The sequence below is a fragment of the Schistocerca piceifrons genome, chromosome 1, assembly GCF_021461385.2.
Source record: "Schistocerca piceifrons isolate TAMUIC-IGC-003096 chromosome 1, iqSchPice1.1, whole genome shotgun sequence".
Classification (NCBI taxonomy): Eukaryota; Metazoa; Arthropoda; class Insecta; order Orthoptera; family Acrididae; genus Schistocerca; species Schistocerca piceifrons.
Genome location: NC_060138.1, coordinates 19,459,943 through 19,485,070, shown reverse-complemented (window position 1 = coordinate 19,485,070; position 25,128 = coordinate 19,459,943). Strand labels below are relative to the sequence as shown.

Genomic DNA, 25,128 nt, shown 5'->3' with positions numbered 1-25,128 from the left:
GAACGACTTGTTTCTCACCTTCTTAATGGTGTTTCACTATAAGCAGGAAGCAGAGTCAGCCTTTTAGCAGCATGTATTAACAACATGACAATCTGAGCAAAACCAGCATTTACAGAGGTTTTTAAATAAAAAACTACACAGCTGAGGTACAATCAAGAAAAGTGTTGTTGGCTGTTAATACACTAGAATACCTTAAGGTTTCATTTACAGTAACATGGTACTGAAATATCTAATACATAAGTAGGACCAACTTCCTATGTGTAGTACGCATGTTGACCATAATTGTGTTTGTGTTTACTGTAGTCCAGTTTTTTTTTTTACAAGTCAAAGGGCATGAAATGGATCGTACTTGAGATGGGGAAGTGAGACACACCTGCAGCATCTCCCCGTAGTTATTCAATCTGTACACTGAGCAAACAATAAAATAAACCAAGAATGCAATTGGAAAAAGTTCAGGGAGATTTACAGATGGCATTTTAACTCGGCCAGATGCTACACGACTTTGAAACACAGTTTAGAGGAAATGATAGTGTCTTGAAAAGAAGCTATAAGAGAAACATCATGGGATGGAAAACAACAGTAATGGTATCAAATCAGGTTGTGGAAAGAAACTAATAAGTTAGACACGTTTTGTAAGAGAAATTTACAGGAGCACATGAAGTTTCATTGCTGTTCACATTCTCACGAGTATAAATATTCAGACAGGTTGTGACTGGAGTCTCGGGAGTACCAATGTACCTAACTGTTTTGGTTAAGTGTGTCCCCAATCTAAATGTCAACAACAGTTCTTCAGCCTCTCTTTCTTCCAACCTGTACGATCATTTAATGGAAGTGTTTACAATTTGAACTGCCCCCTGAAAGTGTAGAAAGTATAAGCTTATGTAATTGTGGGTAAAAGATGGTATGCCCTTGAGAATTAAGATAGTAAGAAATCACTGACTCATTGAAAGCATTGATGATACTTTTATCGAGTGTATTACACTTGAGGTATGCAGAAATAATTTTGTACTCACTTCTCATTGTATACTTACACTCAGCACATGCCCAAGTCACAAAAAAATAATGAAATGGCCACACACTGCATCGTCTGCATTTATCAGACAGCAGCAGAAAAAAAAATTACATGACAATTACTCTTGTGTCAGGAATTGTGCTTAATGAAATAGTATACAAAACAGGTTGGTTGATAAGATGAGCAGTACCTGACATATATTAATTGTACTCTTATTCATCTCCGAGCCAAAAATGTGAACTTCTGTGAAGACAATATTGATTAGGATGCATTGCTACTCACGACATCGAGGCAACGTGGAGCAGCAGACAGGCACATTTAATAGTCCAGATACTTCTAAATAAACTCTGATACCTTGTACTACTTTTAAACATTAGTCATGAATCACAATCAAAATTGCTAAACATCAAACCTGTGGCATAGTGCCAGTAGCAGGTAGCCTTACAGGTTCCAGGAGGAAGGGAGGGGGCAAAAATTTTCAATATTTCATACATTTATTGAATATATTAAAATGTCTTAACTTTTTCATTAAGAGGTATAATCTTATGTTAAGGGGGGTAGGACGTTAAACGGGCCGACTGAGCAGGTGAGGTACCACTGGACATTTTAATTTCCACTGTCTATTCTTTTACAAAAAAATTCATAAAACTGTCAGCATGAGCAGGAAGGATTCCGAATTCACACTCACAGCGGTGGAAGTTCAAAAACATAAAGAAATGATTTTTTTACATGTGAAATTTCATCATTTTTTCACTTACTGATGGCAGTATTTGTTGATATAGGTACACTTTTTTTCATGAGTAAGAGAGATTCCTCGATGAATTGTGCACAGCATACAAACCATACTTAAAGGTGTATGAAACTCTGGAATTTTCGAAATCTATTAAAAACTGTGGTAAAAATTGAGGCAATTAACTATAAAATTTGTGATTTTCCTAAACATGAAGTTTAAAATATAACAGTCCATTCGTTTTTCATAAATCAAATAAATTCTACAGTTTCATGCACCAGTGAGTATGGTATGTATGATGTGCAAAATTCATCTTAGAATCTCACTAACTTATGATGAAAAGTGTAACTATAGCAACAAATGCAGCCATTAGTAAATGGAAAAATGATGAAATTTCACATGTAAAAAAAAAAATTATTTTGTTATGTTTTCGAACTTCCACTGCAATGACTGTGAATCCTGAATCCTTCCTGGTGATGCTGACAAAGTTTCATGAATTTATTTGTAAGACAAAGTTTCATGAATTTATTTGTAAAAGTATACACACTGGAAATTAAAATGTCCTGTGATGCCTCTCCTGCTCCAAGTCGGCCCGTGCAAATTAAAATTACTCAGGCTGTATTTGCCTATTATTTGAGAATGGGTGCATTTAGTGACTTCCACTACACTTTACATGCCTTCTCTCACAGACATACCCAGCAAATGATAAATGGAGAAGTATACAGCTTACTACATTCTTACTTTTAACACAATAAAACTTCAGCATCAGGTGTGACATTTTAATTTAACACAATAAAACTTCAGCATCAGGTGTGACATTTTAATTTATCACCTATTTACTACTAACTAGTCACAGAATTTTTGCAAACAGTATCCACATATTGCAGTGAATGTACCTGCAAAATTATATAATATATCTTTTACAACACTATTTGGGAGATATCAACAATATTATGAAAAGGAGATCGATTGCCCCCCCCCCCCCCCCACCTACACGCACCCGTCAGACCAGACGGTCAAAGTGTTGGCAGCAACTACCCAGTCTGACCACAGAGCCGTGTGTGTGTGTGTGTGTGTGTGTGTGTGTGTGTGTGTGTGTGGTGGGGGGGGGGGGGGGGGGCAGCTCCTGTAATGTGACTGACTGTCTCCTCTACATGGTGAGTAGCAATCTATCCTTTTACATCCTGGAATCTCCATTGGAGTTTAGGAGAATGACATTTTCTACATGGGACGACATAAGCACTCTCCTTTCCCCAACCAGAATATGGAAGAAAACATACCATGAATATTCACGAATTATAAAAACTCACAACTTTATTTCACAATTTTTTTTTTACATCCATACATCATTCTCATTCCAATTCTGATGACACGGAAGGACAGCACCATTTCAATTACTGAAAAAGAAAAGTTATATATCAGTAAGTATTTAGCATAGCTGCTAATAGTATTATCCAAAGAAATGCAAATTACTAAATTCAGCACACACCCTATACCATGTAAGTTTAATACCTTGTAATCAAATCAATAAAACGGCAATCTTCTGATACAGACACCTCAACAAAGATGAAAGCTTTACTTTTTCCCCTGCAAAACAATATAGATATACAACAGTAGAAACATCTGAAAATGTGTTGGTTAGTCTTCAGCACACTCCAGTTTGGGTTTCTACTGCACACTTTTGCATGCATAACCATGCTCATGATGGAAGAAACCTCTATTTCTTAGAACACAGAGGGAGGGGAGAATAGTTAGTACTGTTTCATTGCAATTAACAACAAACCAAGACAAATTCTTCTGTGCAACAAAGGTTATCTGAGAAAGTTTGAAGTTCGTTTAATATTTAGGTGAGAGCACAATATCTTACAAAAATTAAGCATAACCTCTAAAAAAAAATCCCTATATAGAATCGTATAACAAATGACATGTATTTGAGAACATTTTCACAGTATAGCAGGAACATAGATATCTTACAATCTACTTGCTGAACCTAACGAAATCTATACTGTACAGAGATGTTCTTGCTAAAGGTAAAGTCATCATCAACCTGAAGATCGGTATGAATGCCAGTGCTGTATTAGCCATGGTCCGACTGAAGATGGTATGCAATTGCTTCCCTCTTATCTTTCACCTGACTGCCCCCCCCCCCCCCCCCAACCAATTAGAAGGAAACCAAGACTAACTAACATGTTCCTTCTTAGCACTGTAAGGAGATTTAAGTAGTTCCTGACTCAAACATTCACTGCTACTCCAGGGCATGCAACATATGACAAACATTCACCAATGTTTCTACATAAGAATTTCTGGCATGGAGACTGTATGTAGTTGAAACAAATCTGGTTGCTGCAAATTACTAAATACTTCCACGAACAGTACAGCTAACTAAGGCTGGCCCTAAGTGTAAACAGGTAAATTTCTACCTATTCCTCCACTCCAAGCAACACCCCCCCACCCCCACAAAAAAAAAAAATCAAATTTATTGCCTATGTATTACTGTTGAACTACATTAGAGAGCGAAAAGTGTAAAGACACCTGCAAGTTTTTGTAAATGTCTTCACTGAATTTTAAGAGCAACAGAATGTAAAATTGGAAATTAGCATTCTCCGATATTAGTGAAATATTGCAGTTTTCTGCAGCATTGCAATCATCAAAACATGCCATACCAATCCCTTAAGAATTAATTACTTACAGATAACACACCATCAATATCAAAGTAACATACTAATTTAACAAATGGCCATGTCTATCAAAAAGACGTAGCAAACTGGAACAGAAACTGAATACAGTTGTCTGAGAACAGACAAGGGCACACTCCTACACAATGTGATATGAAGTGTAAACAATGTGGGCCCACAAGCAACTGTGTAACATACAGAAATAAAAAAATACTGTGACGTATACAACTTGTGAGAAAATTAACACCAGAAAATTAATAAGTCATAAATGTGATTGCACAAAGAAATGTTGACTTAATATTACTAATAACTGCAATACAAAAATCTGATTGTGGGAAGGATTTCAATAGGTTTGTGTCAGGGAAATACGTGAAGTGAAAATGGAGCAAAATAGTACTGCAGGAGGAAAGAGAGAAGTACATGGAATGTTGGTTGAAGAAACATTGTTTTAACTGAATGTGCACTGACATGGATTCTGTGGAATAAGCCTATTCAAATAATTTTTGATTTTGTGATATAAATATACTCAGACTTCCAGTGATGTTTCCAACCACAATTGGTTCTTTCAATTTGACACCCGTTATTGATTTTCCTACTCGGGTGGTAAAGGATAGCAGCTCACTGATAGATAACTTCTTTATAGACCAAGATAAGTTTAACCACGTAAATGCTCAGCCTGTTGAGAATGGTCTTTCTGATCATGGTGCACAGCTAGTTACAATATATGACATAGCTCCATTCAGCAATACTAAACAGTCCTCCAAAGTAGTACGTTCAGTCAACGATTTAACAATTGCAAATTTCAGGGAAAGCCTACAGCAGTTAGACTGGGATAAGGTGTACCGTGAACCTGATGCCAATTCAAAATATAATTTATTTCATGACATTTTTGTAAATGCATTTGAAAACTGCTTCCCCAAGAAAATAGTTAAATATACTCGTAAGAAACCTTGTAACAAACCATGGGTTACTAAGGGTATAAAAATATCTTGTAACCGGAAAAGGGAAATGTATCTGACAGCAAGAAAGAGTAGTGACCCAGAAACTATCAAAAATTATAAAAACTACTGTGTTATATTAAGAAAAATTATTAAAAAATCCAGGAGTATGTGTATCATGTCTGAAATCAGCAACTCTGATAATAAAATTAAAATAATTTGGAATATTGTTAAAAGAGAAACAGGTCAACCAAGAGCAGAGGAAGACAGTATTACCATCAAATTGAATGAAAGCTTTACGAACAAAAAGTCAGAAGTTGAAAATATTTTTAATAATCATTTTCTAAATGTTGTGGATATAGTAGGATCCAGGTGTTCATTAGAAGATGCTAGGCTGTTAATGGAAGAGGCCATACCTATGCAATTTGATACAATTGAAATCTCACCCACTTCTCCCTCTGAAATTAGGAAAATAATAAACTTTCTTAAAAGCAAAAACTCACATGGAATTGATGGCATTTCCAGCAAAATACTAAAAGCTTGTTCTCAACAGATAAGTAAGATTCTCAGCCACCTGTGTAATAGCTCTCTGGAACAGGGCATTTTCCCTGATAGACTGAAATATGCTATTGTTATACCTTTGCATAAAAAGGGGGATAGATCTGATGTCAACAATTACCGTCCAATCTCCCTTCTAACAGCTTTATCCAAAATTTTTGAGAAAGTAATGTATTCAAGAGTAGCTTCACATATCTGTAAGAATGAAGTACTAACAAAAATGTCAGTTTGGTTTCCAGAAAGGTTTTTCAACAGAAAATGCCATATATGCTTTCACCAGTCAAATTTTGAATGATCTGAATAACCGAACACCACCCATTGGGATTTTTTGTGATCTCTCAAAGGCTTTTGATTGTGTAAATCATGAAATTCTGCTAGACAAGCTCAAGTATTGTGGCATGAGTGGGACAGTGCACAAATGGTTTAATTCGTACCTAACTGGAATAGTGCAGAAAGTTGAAATAAGTAGTTCTCGTAACATGCAAAGATCAGCACATTCCTCAAACTGGGGAACTATCAAGAATGGGGTTCCACAAGGGTCAGTCTTGGGTCCTTTGTTGTTATTATTATATATTAATGACTTGCCATTCATCTTTCGGGGTAATTCATCACTGAGGAATAAAGTATTTATTGCACAAAAGCGTGTAATCAGAATAATAGCTGGAGTCCACCCAAGATCATCCTGCAGACATTTATTTAAGGATCTAGGGATATTCACAGTAGCTTCTCAGTATATATACTCTCTTATGAAATTTGTTATTAACAACCAAACCCAATTCAAAAGTAATAGCAGTGTGCATAACTACAATACTAGGAGAAAGGACGATCTTCACTATTCAAGATTAAATCTAACTTTGGCACAGAAAGGGGTGAATTATACTGGCACTAAAGCCTTTGGTCACTTACCAAATAGTATCAAAAGTCTGACAGATAACCAACAAGTATTTAAGAAGAAATTAAAAGAATTTCTGAATGACAACTCCTTCTACTCCATAGAGGAATTTTTAGATATAAATTAAGAAAAAAACGAAAAAAAAAACAAAAAAACAAAACAAAAGTATAAAAAAATAAAAATAAAAAATAAAGAGAAAAAAACAAAAAAATAAAGTTGTTATATTAACTTAAGTATGTTGTTGAATTAACCTAATTATGTGATGTATTGGAAAATTCGACTCGTTCCACATCATTACGAAATATCGTATTCATGATCCATGGAACTAGTATTAATCTAATCTAATCTGTGTAATAACTGCAGGGCAACAAAGTAATGTCATCAGCAACAGTGCACTTAAAATATTTCCAGAGTGACATCATAAGCTCAAAATTTGTGATAGATCGGAAGACAAGTTCAGTTGAAAAGTGCAATAAAAACTAGCTTTTGTTTTAAATGTAGGCTGTGACAAAGATCTGTAGTGCAGCCATACCTACATCAGTTTCGAAACTAAAACCACTCTTTTTCCCACTGCAGTCAGATTTTTTTAGTTTTTAATATGTTTGAAGGCATAAGAAAAGTCCCACTTAAAACCACATACATCAGGATTTCCATGTACTTTGGTAGTTAAAATAGGGCATGAAACTATGTATGATACCATTAGCATTAGTGGTGGTAGCCTGCCCTATGGTGAACACCAGTCAGCTCAGCAGACAAAACTTATAACTGCTTCTTGTGCACAGCTGACTTTACAGTACAGAGTACTACTATTTCAATGCCGATATACTGTCAGATAACAAAATCAGTAACCAGAAATTACTGACCACACAGTACTAACACAATGATTTCAGATGTTCAGTGCAGTTCATTCCATTTTTATGCATAGTATTTTGACAACTGACCTAATAAGGTTGCTAGAAGTTTCCCAAGTGAAATTCCCTGATTCCCACAGTTTTAGCACATTTCCCCTGAAAACATTTGATATCTGATCGGTAAGTAAACAGGTTATTTGTGTAAATTAGATAAAGGATTTACATGTTTAGTAATAAGTTGACTCATTCAATTAACAGTAGGCTTTTTCTCCTTCTCCCACACTTTCTGCACCAGACCAGTTAAGAAAAAAACAGGAATATTTTGTACAACAAACCATTAAAATTTCAGAAATTTGAACAGCAGCACTTGGGTATGTATGGTGACATTTTTTCAGCCAATATTCAGTCTTTTGTCAAACAATTAAAATCAATCAACAAAAACCAGACAATTCCTTCATAACAGCAGCAATCTCACAAAAGTCCACTCAGTTCAGTGGCCCACTTGGTGAGTAGTCATGACTTTTTGGTGTTCAGTTCATTAACTTGCTGGTCAATGGACCTCTTCAACCTAGCTCTCTCGGTTCCTTCATATTCTTCCCACTGCTTCTGTTTTGAGGCCTCACCAATTTTGTCATATACTTGACGTATAGCTAACCAATGACTTCAATATAATAGAGGGAAACATTCCTCGTGGGAAAAATTATATATAAAAACAAAGATGAGGTGACTTACCGAACGAAAGCGCTGGCAGGTCGATAGACACACAAACAAACACAAACATACACACGAAATTCAAGCTTTCGCAACAAACTGTTGCCTCATCAGGAAAGAGGGAAGGAGAGGGAAAGACGAAAGGAAGTGGGTTTTAAGGGAGAGGGTAAGGAGTCATTCCAATCCCGGGAGCGGAAAGACTTACCTTAGGGGGAAAAAAGGACAGGTATACACTCGCACACACGCACATATCCATCCACACATACATTGGATGGATATGTGCGTGTGTGCGAGTGTATACCTGTCCTTATCCACTGTATGTGTGGATGGATATGTGCGTGTGTGCGAGTGTATACCTGTCCTTTTTTCCCCCTGAGGTAAGTCTTTCCGCTCCCGGGATTGGAATGACTCCTTACCTTCTCCCTTAAAACCCACTTCCTTTCGTCTTCCCCTCTCCTTCCCTCTTTCCTGATGAGGCAACAGTTTGTTGCGAAAGCTTGAATTTCGTGTGTATGTTTGTGTTTGTTTGTGTGTATCGACCTGCCAGCGCTTTCGTTCGGTAAGTCATCTCATCTTTGTTTTTATATATAACCAATGACTTCTGTTTCTTGGTTGACTATCATACACTATTAATGGAAAAACCTTGCTCTACGATGGCTTGATCATGGTTAACACTGAGAATCTTTTACAGGAAGTTATACAGATGTCACCATCCAAAAAGTCACTTCAAAAGCAACTGATTCTAGTCTCACTTCCCTTGTAGCATGCACGGAGATCACAAAATCCCTGCTTAGCAAGAAGTTGCACATTCTTTCTCAACTTTGTCACAGTCCTTACCACTCATTCAATTCTGCAAAATTAATTTCTGCAAGGCACTTGAGATTCTACTGTTTCTAGTTCTTGAGCTGCTATTTATCACTCCTGAATCTGAAAAGCTTAGGTATCAACAAAAGCTATACTTCACGAGCGTCTTTAGGTGGTGGTTTGGGCACATTTTGATCACAAAGTCCACGGGTTTGCAGATAATCAGAAAGTTCAACGATGTACTCCACAAATGATTAGATCTACCCTGTGGATGGACTGGAGAGACTAGATCCGATGGGCACAGCCTGCATATTAGCAGGAAACAACTGGCCTCAGATTAGCAGCCTGATCAGTCAGAGATACCAGTGAACTGAACTGCTCAGAAATCCACTCGTGTAGCCCAGCTATTCATGTCCATAGTCTCAAGACACCCTCTGCATTTTGGAGTGAGACCCAGTGATCAATCTGTGCAACAGGCAACTTGGGCAAATACCCCGAGATCCAAAAAACCATTCCTCAAACCTTCCTGATACTGACTGCAAGCTGAAGTGAGTGGTGGGGAGGGAAGAAGCAACAGGAACGATTGAGTAGGGAAAAAGTGTATGACACCCAATAGCCACTCCACCTCGCCCAGACAGTGACAACACTTAATGCCTCTGTAAACAAACAGTTTCACAGTTGAGCCAAAAAAACGAGATTTGCCAAAAGGCCGCCCCCCTCCTCGGTATTTCCCTGATAGGTTTGAAATTCCGACTTCCAGGAATTGTGACAAACGTGCCTAACCTCCTTCAGTGGCTGCTGGCTGATGTTCATGTTTCCACAGACACAGCATTTCCAGCTCTAGTCACTCAGATGACAGGTGAGATCTTAATAAACTGAGTAAACCTCTGCTATAGTTTATAAGTTTTCCAACTTCTTTTATTAATATAGTAAGCCGGCACAAAGGTTTCAATTTAAACTACACTTATCTCATCAGCTTTCTACATACTGTGCATAAAAATGGAATCTACAACCCTGCTGAACACCCACAAACAACAACATTATTCAAGCAGAACAAATAATCTGAAATATCAGTAACTTAATGCTCTACAGGGAATTACAAATGTGTAGAGTACTCTTGAGTTTAGTTAGTGAACATGCAGAATCTTCACAATTTAAAGTGCACCTGCAGCTAGCTCACTGAAAGTGATAACATTCATTTCTGATTAGTGTGGAGCAGTTTCAAATGAATTCTGAACATAATTTGTATAAATAACAATACTGTTGCAAATATTATCACCTAAGACACTTTAAAGCAATAATAAAGGGCCATCACTGAAACTTCATGAAATCTGCTGCTTTTAGCAACATAATGCTAAACAGAAAGGTTAGGATGACAGTTTAGTTCCTGTGTAAACAACACAACTCTAGATGTGACATAAAAAAAACCAGCCCTACTTCCAGTAGTGAAATTCCATTCTACTAAGCTTCAGTCACCCACAACACATTTCCCAACAATTTTGCACAACAAATCATATCAAACATGCCCCATTTTTAAGATCTTTCATGTGGTGCATTAATTAAACAACAAATATTCACAGTACACCCGTATACGAAAACTGCAACCAAACTGCCCTTCAACCTAACCTAGACATTACACATCTGGCTACCATTACAAACTTAATCCACGAAATAGTGAAAATCAAATAAACTCATTGTTCAGTTTTACTGGTAGAAACAAACTTACATGATGTCTTGGCTCCTGTACTGTAACTGGGTGTTGGAACCAAACTGTTAGTTACATGTTTGTGGAGCTAAAGTGGTGTATTTGGTGGTTTTCATATTTACCTGCATCCTACAAAAATATACAGTTTAGTTGACGCACCACATGAACGAACTCTTAAAACTGTGTCATTTTTGTACAATTTATTGGTGAAAAATGTTGTGGGTTACATTCATCAATAAAACTTTCACATGTATTCCAAGGTGAAATACCCGTGGTCTAGGGGTAGCGTCTTTGATTCATAATCAAAACGTCTTCGGTCCTTTGTTCGATCCCCGCCACTGCCTAAATTTTGATAAGTAATCAGCATTGGCAGCCGAAGACTTCCGGCATAAGAAGTCAGCCTCGTTCTGCCAACGGCCTTGTCCAAGAGGGCGGAGGAGCGGATAGAGGTTCAGGGCACATTCTTGTCCTAGGGGTGGGAAATTGCCCCTAAAGGCGAAAGAATCAGCAATGATCAACGACATGAGGATGCAGAAGGCAATGGAAACCACTGCATTAAAGACACGCAACGTGTATCCACAGGACATGTGGCCTGTAATTGAAGAAGTGTCCTGATGACCTCTCCATTGGCAAAAGATTCCGGAATAGTCCCCCATTCGGATCTCCGGGAGGGGACTGCCAAGGGGGAGGTTACCATGAGAAAAAGATTGAATAATCAACGAAAGGATAACGTTCTACGAGTCGGGGCGTGGAATGTCAGAAGCTTCAACGTCGTAGGGAAACTAGAAAATCTGAAAAGGGAAATGCAAAGGCTCAATCTAGATATAGTAGGCGTCAGTGAAGTGAAGTGGAAGGAAGACAAGGATTTCTGGTCAGATGAGTATCGGGTAATATCGACAGCAGCAGAAAATGTTATAACAGGTGTAGGATTCGTTATGAATAGGAAGGTTGGGCAGAGGGCGTGTTACTGTGAACAGTTCAGTGACCGGGTTGTTCTAATCAGAATCGACAGCAGACCAACACCGACAACGATAGTTCAGGTATACATGCCAACGTCGCAAGCTGAAGATGAACAGATAGAGAAAGTGTATGAGGATATTGAAAGGGTAATGCAGTATGTAAAGGGGGACGAAAATCTAATAGTCATGGGTGACTAGAATGCAGTTGTAGGGGAAGGAGTAGAAGAAAAGGTTACAGGAGAATATGGGCTTGGGACAAGGAATGGAAGAGGAGAAAGACTAATTGAGTTCTGTAACAAGTTTCAGCTGGTAATAGCGAATACCCTGTTCAAGAATCACAAGAGGAGGAGGTATGCTTGGAAAAGGCCGGGAGATACGGGAAGATTTCAATTAGATTACATCATGGTCAGACAGAGATTCCGAAATCAGATACTGGATTGTAAGGCGTACCCAGGAGCAGATATAGACTCAGATCACAATATAGTAGTGATGAAGAGTAGGCTGAAGTTCAAGACATTAATCAGGAAGAATCAATACGCAAAGAAGTGGGATACGGAAGTACTAAGGAATGATGAGATACATTTGAAGTTCTCTAACGCTACAGATACAGCAATAAGGAATAGCGCAGTAGGCAGTACAGTTCAAGAGGAATGGACATCTCTAAAAAGGGACATCACAGAAGTTGGGAAGGAAAACATAGGTACAAAGAAGGTAGCTGTGAAGAAACCCTGCGTAACAGAAGAAATACTTCACTGATTGATGAAAGGAGGAAGTACAAACATGTTCCGGAAAAATCAGGAAAGTCGCTGAGGAATGAAATAAATAGGAAATGCAGGGGAGCTAAGACGAAATGGCTGCAGGAAAAATGTGAAGACATCGAAAAAGATATGAATGTCTGAAGGACTGACTCAGCATACAGAAAAGTCAAAACAACCTTTGGTGACATTAAAAGCAACGGGGGTAACATTAAGAGTGCAACGGGAATTCCACTGTTAAAAGCAGAAGAGAGAACAGACAGGTGGAAAGAATACGTTGAAAGCCTCTTTGAGGGTGAAGATTTGTCTCATGTGATAGAAGAAGAAACAGGAGTCGATTTAGAAGAGACAGGGGATCCAGTACTAGAATCGGACTTTGTGTAGGATATATGAGTCTGGCGATATACTATCTGACTTTCAGAAAAGCATCATCCACACAATTCCGAAGACAGCAAGAGCTGACAAGTGCGAGAATTATCGCACAATCAGCTTAACAGTTCATGCATCGAAGCTGCTAACAAGAACAATATACAGAAGAATGGAAAAGAAAATTGAGAATGTGCTAGGTGACGATCAGTTTGGCTTTAGGAAAAGTAAAGAGACAAGAGAGGCAATTCTGACGTTACGGCTAATAATGGAAGCAAGGCTAAAGAAAAATCAAGACACTTTCATAGGATTTGTCGACCTGGAAAAAGCGTTCGACAATATAAAATGGTGCAAGCTGTTCTAGATTCTGAAAAAAGTAGGGGTAAGCTATAGGGAGAGACGGGTCATATACAATATGTACAACAACCAAGAGGGAATAATAAGAGTGGACGATCGAGAACGAAGTGCTCGTATTAAGAAGGGTGTAAGACAAGGCTGTAGCCTTTCGCCCCTACTCTTCAATCTGTACATCGAGGAAGCAATGATGGAAATAAAAGAAAGGTTCAGGAGTGGAATTAAAATACAAGGTGAAAGGATATCAATGATACGATTCGCTGATGACATTGCTATCCTGAGTGAAAGAGAAAAAGAATTAAACGATCTGCTGGACGGAATGAACAGTCTCATGAGTACACAGTATGGTTTGAGAGTAAATCGGAGAAAGACGAAGGTAATGAGAAGTAGTAGAAATGAGAACAGCGAGAAACTTAACATCAGGATTGATGGTCATGAAGTCAATGAAGTTAAGGAATTCTGCTATGTAGGCAGTAAAATAACCAATGACGGACGGAGCAAGGAGGACATCAAAAGCAGACTCGCTATGGCAAAAAAGGCATTTCTGGCCAAGACAAGTCTACTAATATCAAATACTGGCCTTAATTTGAGGAAGAAATTTCTGAGGATGTACGTCTGGAGTACAGCAATGTATGGTAGTGAAACATGGACTGTGGGAAAACCGGAACAGAAGAGAATCTAAGCATTTGAGATGTGGTGCTATAGATGAATGTTGAAAATTAGGTGGACTGATAAGGTAAGGAATGAGGAGGTTCTACGCAGAACCGGAGAGGAAAGGAATATGTGGAAAACGCTGACAAGGAGAAGGGACAGGATGATAGGACATCTGCTAAGACATGAGGAAATGACTTCCATGGTACTAGAGGGAGCTGTAGAGGGCAAAAACTGTAGAGGAAGACAGAGATTGGAATACGTTAAGCAAATAATTGAGGACGTAGGTTGCAAGTGCTACTCTCTCTGAGATGAAGAGGTTAGCACAGGAAAGGAATTCGTGGCAGGCCACATCAAACCAGTCAGTAGACTGATTGGGGGGGGATGTATTCCAAATAAGTGTTTGAAGTCTCCAATATGTGGTAAAAGGAATATTTGGTGATGACATCTGTAAGATTCTGAGAATATTAAGGAATACATACTTTAAGCAGAGGCAAAGGAAACATTGGAACATACTGGGCTGCACCTTCAAACTAGGCTAACAACCCATATGGCCACAGATCCATTCAAGTCTGTGTTCAGTCATAGGCTCCTGTTTCAACATAGGATTTTAATGATGAAGTGTTAGTACTGACATGACAAAGACCCTGTTCTGCTATGCGTGTACTGGCATGAGTCAGCTGTCTACACATCCCAATTGTACTTTCCAACCCAGCAGGAAATGTAGACATTGTCAAATACCTGATGTTTTAATGAAAACAGTTTGTTTCCATGTTCAAATATGGATGCCAGGTGGCTGTTTTGCATTGATAGACTGGCAGCATAATGCCTCAGATGAGAACTTTGAAGTTATCACAATGCTTTCTTTAGAAAAACTGATAACATTTTATGACTGCAAAGTACTTTTCTTTAATCAAATACATTTTAAGCATTTAATGTGAAAGCCTTAAAAATACAGTTTGGATGAGCTTCATACCTTCTTTCCTGATGCTGCACCAACTTTGGATTTCTTTGTACCACGTACTTTCTTCATTCTGTTTTTCCTTTCCTTGCGCTGCTTCCTTGTTGCCTTTTGTTTCTCATACAAACCATGCTGCAAAATTAAATTCACACAGATTAGCCAATGTTGCAGTACTTTATAGCTTAACTGTACATCCAATTATCTTGTGTTATCATTCGAGACATTCCATGCTTATGGGCGTGACAAGCACACATTTTGCAGTAATATACACTGAAGTGCCAAAGAAATCTCCATACTCCCACATGGTGTATGTGTGTTTTTTACTCTACCTCACAAAAGGATTAGTCCAAAAGCTAGCAAGTTTTGTTCTTTTTGTGTGTGCGCGCCTATCAGCAACACACCATTTCTGCTCATAATTTATTCACTTATGGAATTTGTTAACAATTAATTCAAGATTGACCGTACCCATAATAGTAAGTCACAAGTAGAGACTCACACCTAGGACGACACAGTTCTTTATGTAAGAGGAAATATATGTGGATGTGTTCTGGTTGGGCCCATAAATGATGAACAATACAGCACTGCAACATATTTCAGATTTCAGCTTGCTGATACGTTACTTTATAATCAAGACATAACATCAGATGTCAATTTTTGCTGTAGAGATTGTCAGCACCATGTAAGGTAGCATTCTTTTTCAGGTAACATTTTATTTCCTTATTTTCCATATTTACATATTATATTATATGTCTGTATATATCAGTAGTGTTCAATAAGCTCAGCCAGCACTGTAGAACACCAGACCAGTGAATAAGATTTCAGTTACCACACTGGCTCAAGTAGCCACTAGCACGAGATGCTGAGAGAAAGACAGTTACACCAGTGCACAATATGTTGGGAAGACTACAGGCATTCCGAAGCAAAGCAAGTAATTTGGTTTAATAAATATTTACTAATAAAAGTAACTTCTTCCACTACAGCTATTACGAGAACCCTACTGGTGAGAAACACTTTCTTACAACAATATTACAACACCTACAACACAAGTAAGTAGTCATTTCAATAACCTGATGAATAATGCTTACAGTAAAGTTGCACAAACAGCAGATCTAAATTGTGCGGTAGTCGCCAGTGGCAGATATGATGCCTTTAGGCCCAGTTCTGTCTGAATATGCTCTCAGTAAGTATCCAGTTTTGAATGAAAAGTGACCGTTCCACTGCTGTTAAACAAAGGTATTTTTGTAAAAAAATACCTCATGCCGGCACCCAAGAACATTATTTCAGCTAATATAGTTTCCCCTCTTTCATCATTTTGAAATTACAGGATATACAACTGCATTGTACAGGAAATTCTGTGTGACTACAAAATCCAAGGACGAGTTGTCCTAACCTCAAAGTTCCTGGTGGAAAAATACAGACAGCCATACTGTACGCCTCTTATGCCATCTTCTAACAGACTCCCCAACTACACTAAACAATTCACAAACCTCCACAAAACAGTTGGCCAAATTCACCAAAAGAATGTGATTCACATATGTGGATATCAGGAAGAAGACAGCAATGGAGCTATTCTAAATGAATGGATGGATACATTCAATCTCCAGTCTGTGTACAACACCAAATATCCAGGAACATTTCAATCTGGTAGATAGCTAAAGGACAATTATGCTGATTTGAGTATTTGGAAGAAACAGACAAAAAGGTCATCACGTCTCTCCCACACAGAAAGCATAGGCCAATCGTAACACATTATGATACTGAAATTCCACTAGTCACGTTCATCCCTCATTCTCAATGGAGGGGAACTGTATATTGGGGAATGTGTTGTAAGGATAACTCCCATCTGTGCAGTTCAGAAAGTTGGTGGTGGAGGGAAGGGTCCAGATGGCCACTTCCACTCCTGTAATTATCTCGGCCTCAACTTACGGTAACATACTGCCCCAAAACTCTCCACCCTCATTTTCCACCCCCTGTATTCTATCATCTCCCACGGTTTCCTTGCAGCCGTCTGCCAACATATCTGCCTGTCTCTCCCCACTCCTTTCCTTTTCTGTTCCTCTTTCCCCTAGCTCTCTGCCCCACAACCTCCTGGCACCGCACCTGTTTGAGTCTAGTCCTTGCACACGTCACCAGACAGTGTTCACCTCTCTCCCCACCTGACCTGTACACTATTATCCCTTCTCCTCCACATTGTTGCTTGCATCCCATGTGATGTTACATTCTGGCCCAAGATGCTGGAGTTGGCAGTATCTCTCTGTACTGATGAAGACTGGCTGAAAGCTTTATGTGAGTGTCTACAACCCGACATGACAATACTTTCGTGTAATTGAAAACCATTTGATAAATAAAATAAACCAACAAGTACAACACTATTCGGGAAATGGGAAATACGGAAGCGTCCGATACCACCCGTCTGCTTTGACCCATGATGTCACAAATATGGCAGAAATGACCATAAACCACGATTCCAATATGGCACGTATAAAGTCGGTATGTACACATTATGAGGACGAAAATACATCGAAAAACAAACACACACACTTTCCAGAAAAAGCCTAATGACACTAATGGGACAAGTGCGGGAAATGGGGTGTTTTTGGGTGGGGGCAAACTAAATATAAACAAATTTAGACATCCACCCCCGTACAAAACCACACGAAACGACGAGAAAAAGCGACATCACAAAACTCCCCATATACCACTAAACACAATATCATCTGGAATCCGACACTTCCTTTGACCTATATAGCTCAACAGCAGCTCCTGTCCCATAAATTAGGATCAAACACTTCCCTTGGCCTATATAACACAAAAACATCTCCCGATACCAATATCAACATACACAGCCACATATTGGGATCGAACACTTCCCTTGACCTGCGCACTGTTACTTTTATCCGTCATATCCATTCCTGAACAAAAAACAACAATCTATTAATTTTACTAAAATTACCACTCGATCTACAGCAAACAACACCAAATTAACCTTCACAAAAAATCGTCAACTCACTGAAACGAATTCCACTACAAACACAGCCGACTAACAATTCTGGATGACGAGCAAAAGCAAACTGAACCAATTACACCACACACACGAAAACCCTGAACATACCACCAGAGAGCACAACAAACCACAACACGACGACATCTACAAACACGCCACACACACACTCACAAGCCAAACTCCACGCCGTCATGATGTCACACACGACAACACCCGTACGTCACGGGTCAAAGCCAACGCGTGGGATCGGACACTTCTGTCGACCCGGGAAATGATATGCAACATGTTCCTCCCATGAACCATGGACCTTGTCATTGGTAGGGAGGCTTGTGTGCCTCAGCGATAGATACTCGTACCTTAAGTGCAACCACAAAAGATGCGTATCTATTGAGAGGCCAGAAACGTGTGGTTCCTTAAGAGGGCCAGCAGGGTTTTCAGTAGTTGCAGGGGCAACAGTCTGGATGATTGACTGATCTGACCTTTTAACATGAACCAAAACGGGGGAACTACAGACATAATTTTTTCCAAGGGCACGCAGCTTTGCTGTATGGTTAAATGATGGCGTCCTCCTGGGTAAAATATTCAGGAGGTAAAATAGTCCCCCATTCGGATCTCCCGGCGGGGACTACTCAGGACGGCGTCATCGGGAGAAAAAAACTGGCATCATACGGATCATAGCGTGGAATGTCAGATCCCCTAATTGGATAAGTAGGTTAGAAAATTTAAAAAAGGGAAATGGGTAGGTTAAAGTTAGATTTAGTGGGAATTAGCAAAGGTCGGTGGCAGGAGGAACAAGACTTCTGGTCAGATGAATACAGGGTTATAAATACAAAATCAAATATGGGTAATGCAGGAGTAGGTCTAATAATGAATAAAAGAATAGGAACACGGGTAAGCTATTACGAACAGCATAGTGAATGCATTATTGTAGCCAAGATGGACACGAAGCCCACACCTACAACAGTAGTACAAGTTTACATGCCAACTAGCTCTGCAGATGGCAAGAGTCTGAGGAAATGTCCGATGAGATAAGAGACATTATTCAGATAGTGAAGGGAGACGAAAATTTAATAGTCATGGGGACTGGAATTCGATACTAGGAAAAGGAAGAGATGGGAAAGTAGTAGGTGAATATGGAACGGGTGAAAGGAATGAAAGAGGAAGCCGCCTGGTAGAATTTTGCACACTGCATGAATTAATCATAGCTCACACCTGGTTTAAGAATCACAAAAGAAGGTTGTACACGTGGAAGAGGCCTGGAGAAACTGGAAGGTTTGAGATAGATTATGTAATGGCGAGACAGATTTAAGAAGCAGTTTTTAAATTGAAAGACATTTCCATGGGCAGATGTGGACTGACCACAATTTATTGGTTATGAACTGTAAATTAAAACTTAAGAAACTGGAAAAGGTGGGAATTTAAGGAGATTGGACCTAAAGAACCAGAGATTGCAGAGTGATTCAGAGAGAGCATTAGGGAACAACTGACAAGAACATGGGGAAGGAATACAGTAGAAGAAGACTGGTAGCTTTGAGAGATGAAATAGTGAAGGCAGCAGAGGATCAAGTAGATAAAAAGATGAAGGCTAGTAGAAATCATTGTGTAACTGAAGAGATACGGAATTTAACTGATGAAAGGAGAAAATATAAAAATGGAGTGAGTGAAGCAGGCAAAAAGGCATACAGACATTTCAAAAATTAGAACAGGAAGTGCAAAATGGCTAAATAGGGATGGCCGGAGGACAAATGTAAGAATGTAGGAGCATATCACACTTGGGGTAAGATAGATATTACCTATAGGAAAATTAAAGAGACCTTTGGAGAAAAAGAGAACCACTTGTATGAATAGCAAGAGCTCAGATGGAAACCAAGTTCTAAGCAAAAAAGGGAAGGCAGAAAGGTGGAAGGAGTATATAGAGGGTCTATACAAGGGTGATGTACTTGAGGGCAATGTTACGGAAATGGAAGAGGATGTAGATGAAGATTGGATGGGACATACGATACTGCGTAAAGAATTTGATACAGCACTGGAAGACCTAAGTCGAAGCAAGGTCCCGAGAATAGACAACATACCGTTACAGCTACTAATAGCATTGGGAGAACCAGTCATGACAAAACTCTTCCACCTGGTGATCAAGATGTATGAGACAGGCGAAATACCTTCAGACTTCAAGAAGAATATATTAACTCAAACCCAAAAAGCAAGTATTTCCAGGTGTGAACATTACCGAACTACCAATAAAAATGCTGGAGCACATGAGGCAATACTGACCCTACAACTTATCTTAGAAGATAGATTAAGGAAAGGTAAACCTCTGTTTATAGCATTTGTAGACTTAGAGAAAGCTTTTGACAAGGTTGACTGGAATACCCTCTTTCAATTTCTGAAGGTGGCAGGGGTCAAATACAGGGAGCGAAAGGCTATTTACAATTTGTACAGAAACCAGATGGCAGCTATAAGAGTCGAGGGGTATGAAAGGGAAGCAGTGGCTGGGAATGGAGGGAGACAGGGTTGTAGCCTATCCCTGATCTTATTCAATCTGTATATTGAGCAAGCAGGAAAAAATAAAATAAAATAAAAAAATAAAAAAAAATGGAGTAGGAATTAAAATCTGTGGAGAAGAAATAAAAACTTTTGAGGTTTGCCAATGACATTGTAATTCTGTCAGACAGCAAAGTATCTGGAAGAGCAGTTGAATGGAATGGACAGCGTCTCGAAAGGAGGATATAAGATGAACATCAACAAAAGCAAAATTAGGATAATGGAATGTAGTCGAATGAAGTCGGGTGATGCTTAGAGAATTAGATTAGGAAATGAGACACTTAAAGTAGTAAAGGAGTCTTCCTATTTGGGGAGCAAAATAACTGATGATGGTCAAAGTAAAGAGGATATAAAATGTAGACTGGCAATGGCAAGGAAAGCGTTTCTGAAGAAGAAAAATTTCCAACATTGAGTATGGATTTAAGTGTCAGGAAGTCATTTCTGAGAGTATTTGTACTGAAGTGAAACATTGATGATAAATACTTTAGACAAGAAGAGAATAGAAGCTTTTGAAATATGGTGGCAAAGAAGAATGCTGAAGATTAGATGCGTAGATCATGTAACTAATGAGGAGGTACTGAGTAGAATTGGTGAGAAGAGGACTTTGTGCCACAACTTGACTATAAGAAGGGATCGGTTGGTAGAACATGTTCTGAAGCATCAAGGGTTCATCAATTTAGTACTGGAGGGAAGTACAGAGTGTAAAAATCATAGAGGGAGACCAAGACGTGCATACACTGAACAGATTCAGAAGGATGTAGGTTGCAGTAATCATTTCGAGATGAATAAGCTTGCACAGGACAGAGTAACATGGAGAGCTGCATCAAACCAGTCTCTGGATTGAAGACAACAACTATGTTTTAATGAGTCTAGTTATGGCACAGAAAGAGGGTGAAACACGCTGTTACTGAACTGAATCTACCTACAGAACTTAAAGGTTCGACAGATAGCGAATGTGGTTTCCAATGCAGATTGAAGACATTTCACCTTTGCTGCTACGTAACAGAGGAGTACATGAATATAAAGTATTTTCTATACTAACATTTTTAAATGAGTGTTCTGTATTCGGCTGAAATGTTCACCATAATGTTTATCACTTTTTTTTTTATGGAACATGTAACTAGTTGAGCAGTCTTTGACTGAAGATCACAACAATACTTCACAAACTTCACACCATGAAGTTCCCTATCAAACAAACTTTACCATTTCACTGAAGTATATATCCCTCAAGCTAAGTTTTTATCGGGTATAATATTCAATTTGAGACAACTTACACACTTAGAAAAAAGATTAAGAAAAGGCAAACCTACATTTCTAGCATTTGTAGACTTAGAGAAAGCTTTTGACAATGTTGACTGGAATACTCTCTTTCAAATTCTGAAAGTGGCAGGGGTAAAATACAGGGAGCGAAAGGCTATTTACAATTTGTACAAAAACCAGATGGCAGTTATAAGGGTCGAGGGGCAAGAAAGGGAAGCAGTGGTTGGAAAGGGAGTGAGACAGGGTTGTAGCCTGTCCCCAATGTTATTCAATCTATATTGAGCAAGCAGTAAAGGAAACAAAAGAAAAATTCGGAGTAGGTATTAAAATTCATGGAGAAGAAGTAAAAACTTTGAGGTTCGCCGATGACATTGTAATTCTGTCAGGAAGGACTTAGAAGAGCAGTTGAACGGATTGGACAGTGTCTTGGAAGGAGGATATAAGATGAACATCAACAAAAGCTAAACGAGGATAATGGAATGTAGCCAAATTAAGTCGGGTTATGCTGAGGGAATTAGATTAGGAAATGAGACACTTAAAGCAGTAAAGGAGTTTTGCTATTTGGGGAGCAAAATAACTGATGATGGTCGAAGTAGAGAGGATATGAAATGTAGACTGGCAATGGCAAGGAAAACTTCTCAAGAAGAGAAATTTGTTAACATCGAGTATAGATTTAAGTGTCAGGAAGTCGTTTCTGAAAGTATTTGTATGGAGTGTAGCCATGTATGGAAGTGAAACATGGACGATAACTAGTTTGGACAAGAAGAGAATAGAAGCTTTCGAAATGTGGTGCTACAGAAGAATGATGAAGATAAGGTGGGTAGATCACGTAACTAATGAGGAGGTATTGAATATGATTGGGGAGAAGAGAAGTTTGTGGCACAACTTGACTACAAAAAGGGATCGGTTGGTAGGACATGTTTTGAGGCATCGAGGGATCACAAATTTAGCATTGGAGGGCACCGTGGAGAGTAAAAATCGTAGAGGGAGACCAAGAGATGAATACACTACGCAGATTCAGAAGGATGTAGGTTGCAGTAGGTACTGGGAGATGATGAAGCTTGCACAGGATAGAGTAGCATGGAGAGCTGCATCAAACCAGTCTCAGGACTGAAGACCACAACAACAAACACATATATACTGTGTTATGTGCAGACCACACAGCACAAAACAAAGGGAACAAAAATCATTTCTGCCTGCACACACATATCGACTAAATGCTTCTACTCTTGAGTGGTTTCCTTTATCCCTACATTTACCAGAACTTTCCTTACGGCTATGTGTAAGCTTATCTATTACTGCGCAAAGTAAATCTGACACACACACACACAAACTGTATATGCAATATTCACACATTTGTTATAACTGCATCTAAGTTTTATAGTGTTACAAGAGGATGACTGAATTCCCTTGTGGCTAGATTCTGTCCCTATATCCTATAGCAGTATGCATAGACAAGTTTCCTATGCTTCTCATCCCCCCCCCCCACACCACTCAGAAGATTGGAAATGGAGATGTTGCATGTTGAAATGGATGAGTTAGTCTCAAATTTATAGTATTTGGCAATTCATGTGGTATGATGAGATCACCACTGTGTTCGCATCTTCTAATTGCTGGTGAAGTAACTACATAATACACAGGCTAGGCATGCTGCCTCAGGGGAAAACAGTGACTTTCATTATATACACAGTACAATAAACTGCATATTTTGAAAACAAATGTTCAAAATGGGTTCACTACTATTTACTAAGTGCTGCAAAGTATTTTCCCAGCATTTGAATGCGAGGCATGACCTGTGGGTACTGAGCACCAGCCAAATCGTCAATGCCTACAACCTTCAGAACAATTTTAACTAAAAAACGTCAGTATCATGCGTTCTAATGCAAAGCTAAGATTTTTACGGTCCTTAAGTATTAGATTACTTCGATTATTCTGACAATTATTGATAAAGACATTGTACACTGCATAAAAATTACTTCCAATCTTTCCGTATTACTATGTCAACAGAGTTTCGAACATACAAGAGCCTAGATAGATTCTAACCAAACAGCTACAAATACTAATAAGCAAGACTTACCCTCTGTAACCTGTATTTCGGTTCAAACTTCTTGGCATAATCTAGCGTATCATAAATCAAGGCGAACCCAGTTGATTTTCCACCTCCAAATGCTGTACGAAATCCAAATACAAACACTGTATCTGGTGTAACTTTAAACATTTTACCGAGTTTTTCTCTTATGTCAGTTTTCTTCACAGACGGCTGCCCTGGATGCAAAACATCTACAACCTGCAAGCAATAAGTTAATGAAAAAAAAAGTTACTGGTGCACTGTAGTCTGAGGGCAAAACAAGAGCACAGATTCATGATTTTGAATGGCTACGCATAAAATAAACAAGAGGGTATTTTAAGAGCATTCGTTTCAACTTGCCAAATAAGTGAAAACTCTCCAAACATTTCCATAATGAAATTTTATTCTACTTACCATCTGCTTTCGGCATAAGAGCCTGTTTGTCATGAACTTTCTTGTTCGAATAGTTGCTGTTCCTTCACTCTGCAAAAGAAAAGTACAAATATCGATGAATCCTCTGTTCAAATTTCACTCTTGATGTTTGAAATGTAATTGTTTCGCAAAATACTTAATTCACGAATATCCTACCATTATTGGTACAATGTAAATTTAACTGCAAGTAGAAACGGCACACTAAAAGTGCAATTCCGAATATATGTCAATAGAAAGGAACACAAAAAATATTAAACACACGAACGATGGAGTTTCCTACAACGGATATACAATTTCAACAAGCGCATACCATGCTGCCCTCATACACTAGCACGTTGTCTCCAGCAAAAGGATCAAAGCGCCCTCTACTTCCTAGAGGGAAACTACGTCATAGCTGCTGAAAATGGCGTTGGTTTCGGAAGGACAGGAATATTGTTCTCCTTCAAAACGAATAAAACTTGACCACGTTCAACAGCTATCGAATTATACCACTGGTATTGACTTAGGGAGGTATTCTGCCTCTACGAAAGATATATGCAGTTCAATCTCAGGTAAGCAAATAATAAATATTTTCAATTAATCGTGTAAAACTTGTGCTCAAAGATGGCGGACTTTAGGCGTGAAGCTCTTCAGTAAAGTTATGTTATGTGGGCGGGGCTGCCATGACAGCAAAAATGGCGCAGGACAAAGTCGAATATACAACTTATTTTCATAAATAGCATTTACTTATCAGTTTTTCGTAGAATTGTGATTCTGGTATGCTGGATGTTAATGCTCGAAGTTCGAATGTTATGTTATTGTGAAAGTTAAGACAGTGCAATCTCGGCTAATGTGATGTACTCGATATGGATTTGTGTATCGATTCTTAGCTTTTATGTCGCATAAGTATAAACTGTCTCTT

The 25,128-nt window shown here is 38.7% G+C and overlaps 2 protein-coding genes across 5 annotated transcripts in view; one reads left to right on the top strand and one right to left on the bottom strand.

Annotated features, from left to right (window-relative positions):
• Positions 1-3,030: 3,030 nt before the first annotated feature.
• Positions 3,031-24,626, bottom strand: LOC124737307 (40S ribosomal protein S24). 3 transcript variants are annotated; one of them, XM_047248585.1, is made up of 6 exons: positions 24,538-24,626; positions 24,210-24,278; positions 23,805-24,014; positions 14,938-15,054; positions 3,255-3,329; positions 3,031-3,139 (listed from the first exon to the last, which is right to left on the bottom strand). In XM_047248585.1, the coding sequence occupies exons 1-5, from the start codon at positions 24,538-24,540 to the stop codon at positions 3,318-3,320; spliced, it is 411 nt and encodes a 136-aa protein (XP_047104541.1). In that variant the 5' UTR covers positions 24,541-24,626; the 3' UTR covers positions 3,031-3,139; positions 3,255-3,317. The 3 variants fall into 3 exon arrangements, with proteins under 3 accessions (XP_047104541.1, XP_047104540.1, XP_047104542.1); XM_047248584.1 differs by having other exon boundaries at positions 24,384-24,585; XM_047248586.1 differs by lacking the exon at positions 3,255-3,329 and having other exon boundaries at positions 24,384-24,584.
• Positions 24,608-25,128, top strand: part of LOC124737032 (NAD-dependent protein deacetylase sirtuin-1) — a 53,684-nt gene continuing 53,163 nt past the window's right edge. For both annotated transcript variants that reach the window (XM_047248581.1, XM_047248580.1), the window contains exon 1: positions 24,608-24,778. In XM_047248581.1, the coding sequence (XP_047104537.1) occupies positions 24,631-24,778 (148 nt within the window). In that variant the 5' untranslated portion in view covers positions 24,608-24,630. The remainder of the gene's footprint in view (positions 24,779-25,128) is intronic.

Bases quoted from the DNA above. Each gene is read 5' to 3' on its own strand.
- LOC124737307 (XM_047248585.1), bottom strand. The intron at 24,015-24,209 runs GTAAGTAGAATA...TATTGCTTGCAG, and splicing joins TCTTATGCCGAAAGCAGATG to GTTGTAGATGTTTTGCATCC. The intron at 15,055-23,804 runs GTAAGTCTTGCT...TTAATTTTGCAG, and splicing joins CGAAATACAGGTTACAGAGG to CATGGTTTGTATGAGAAACA.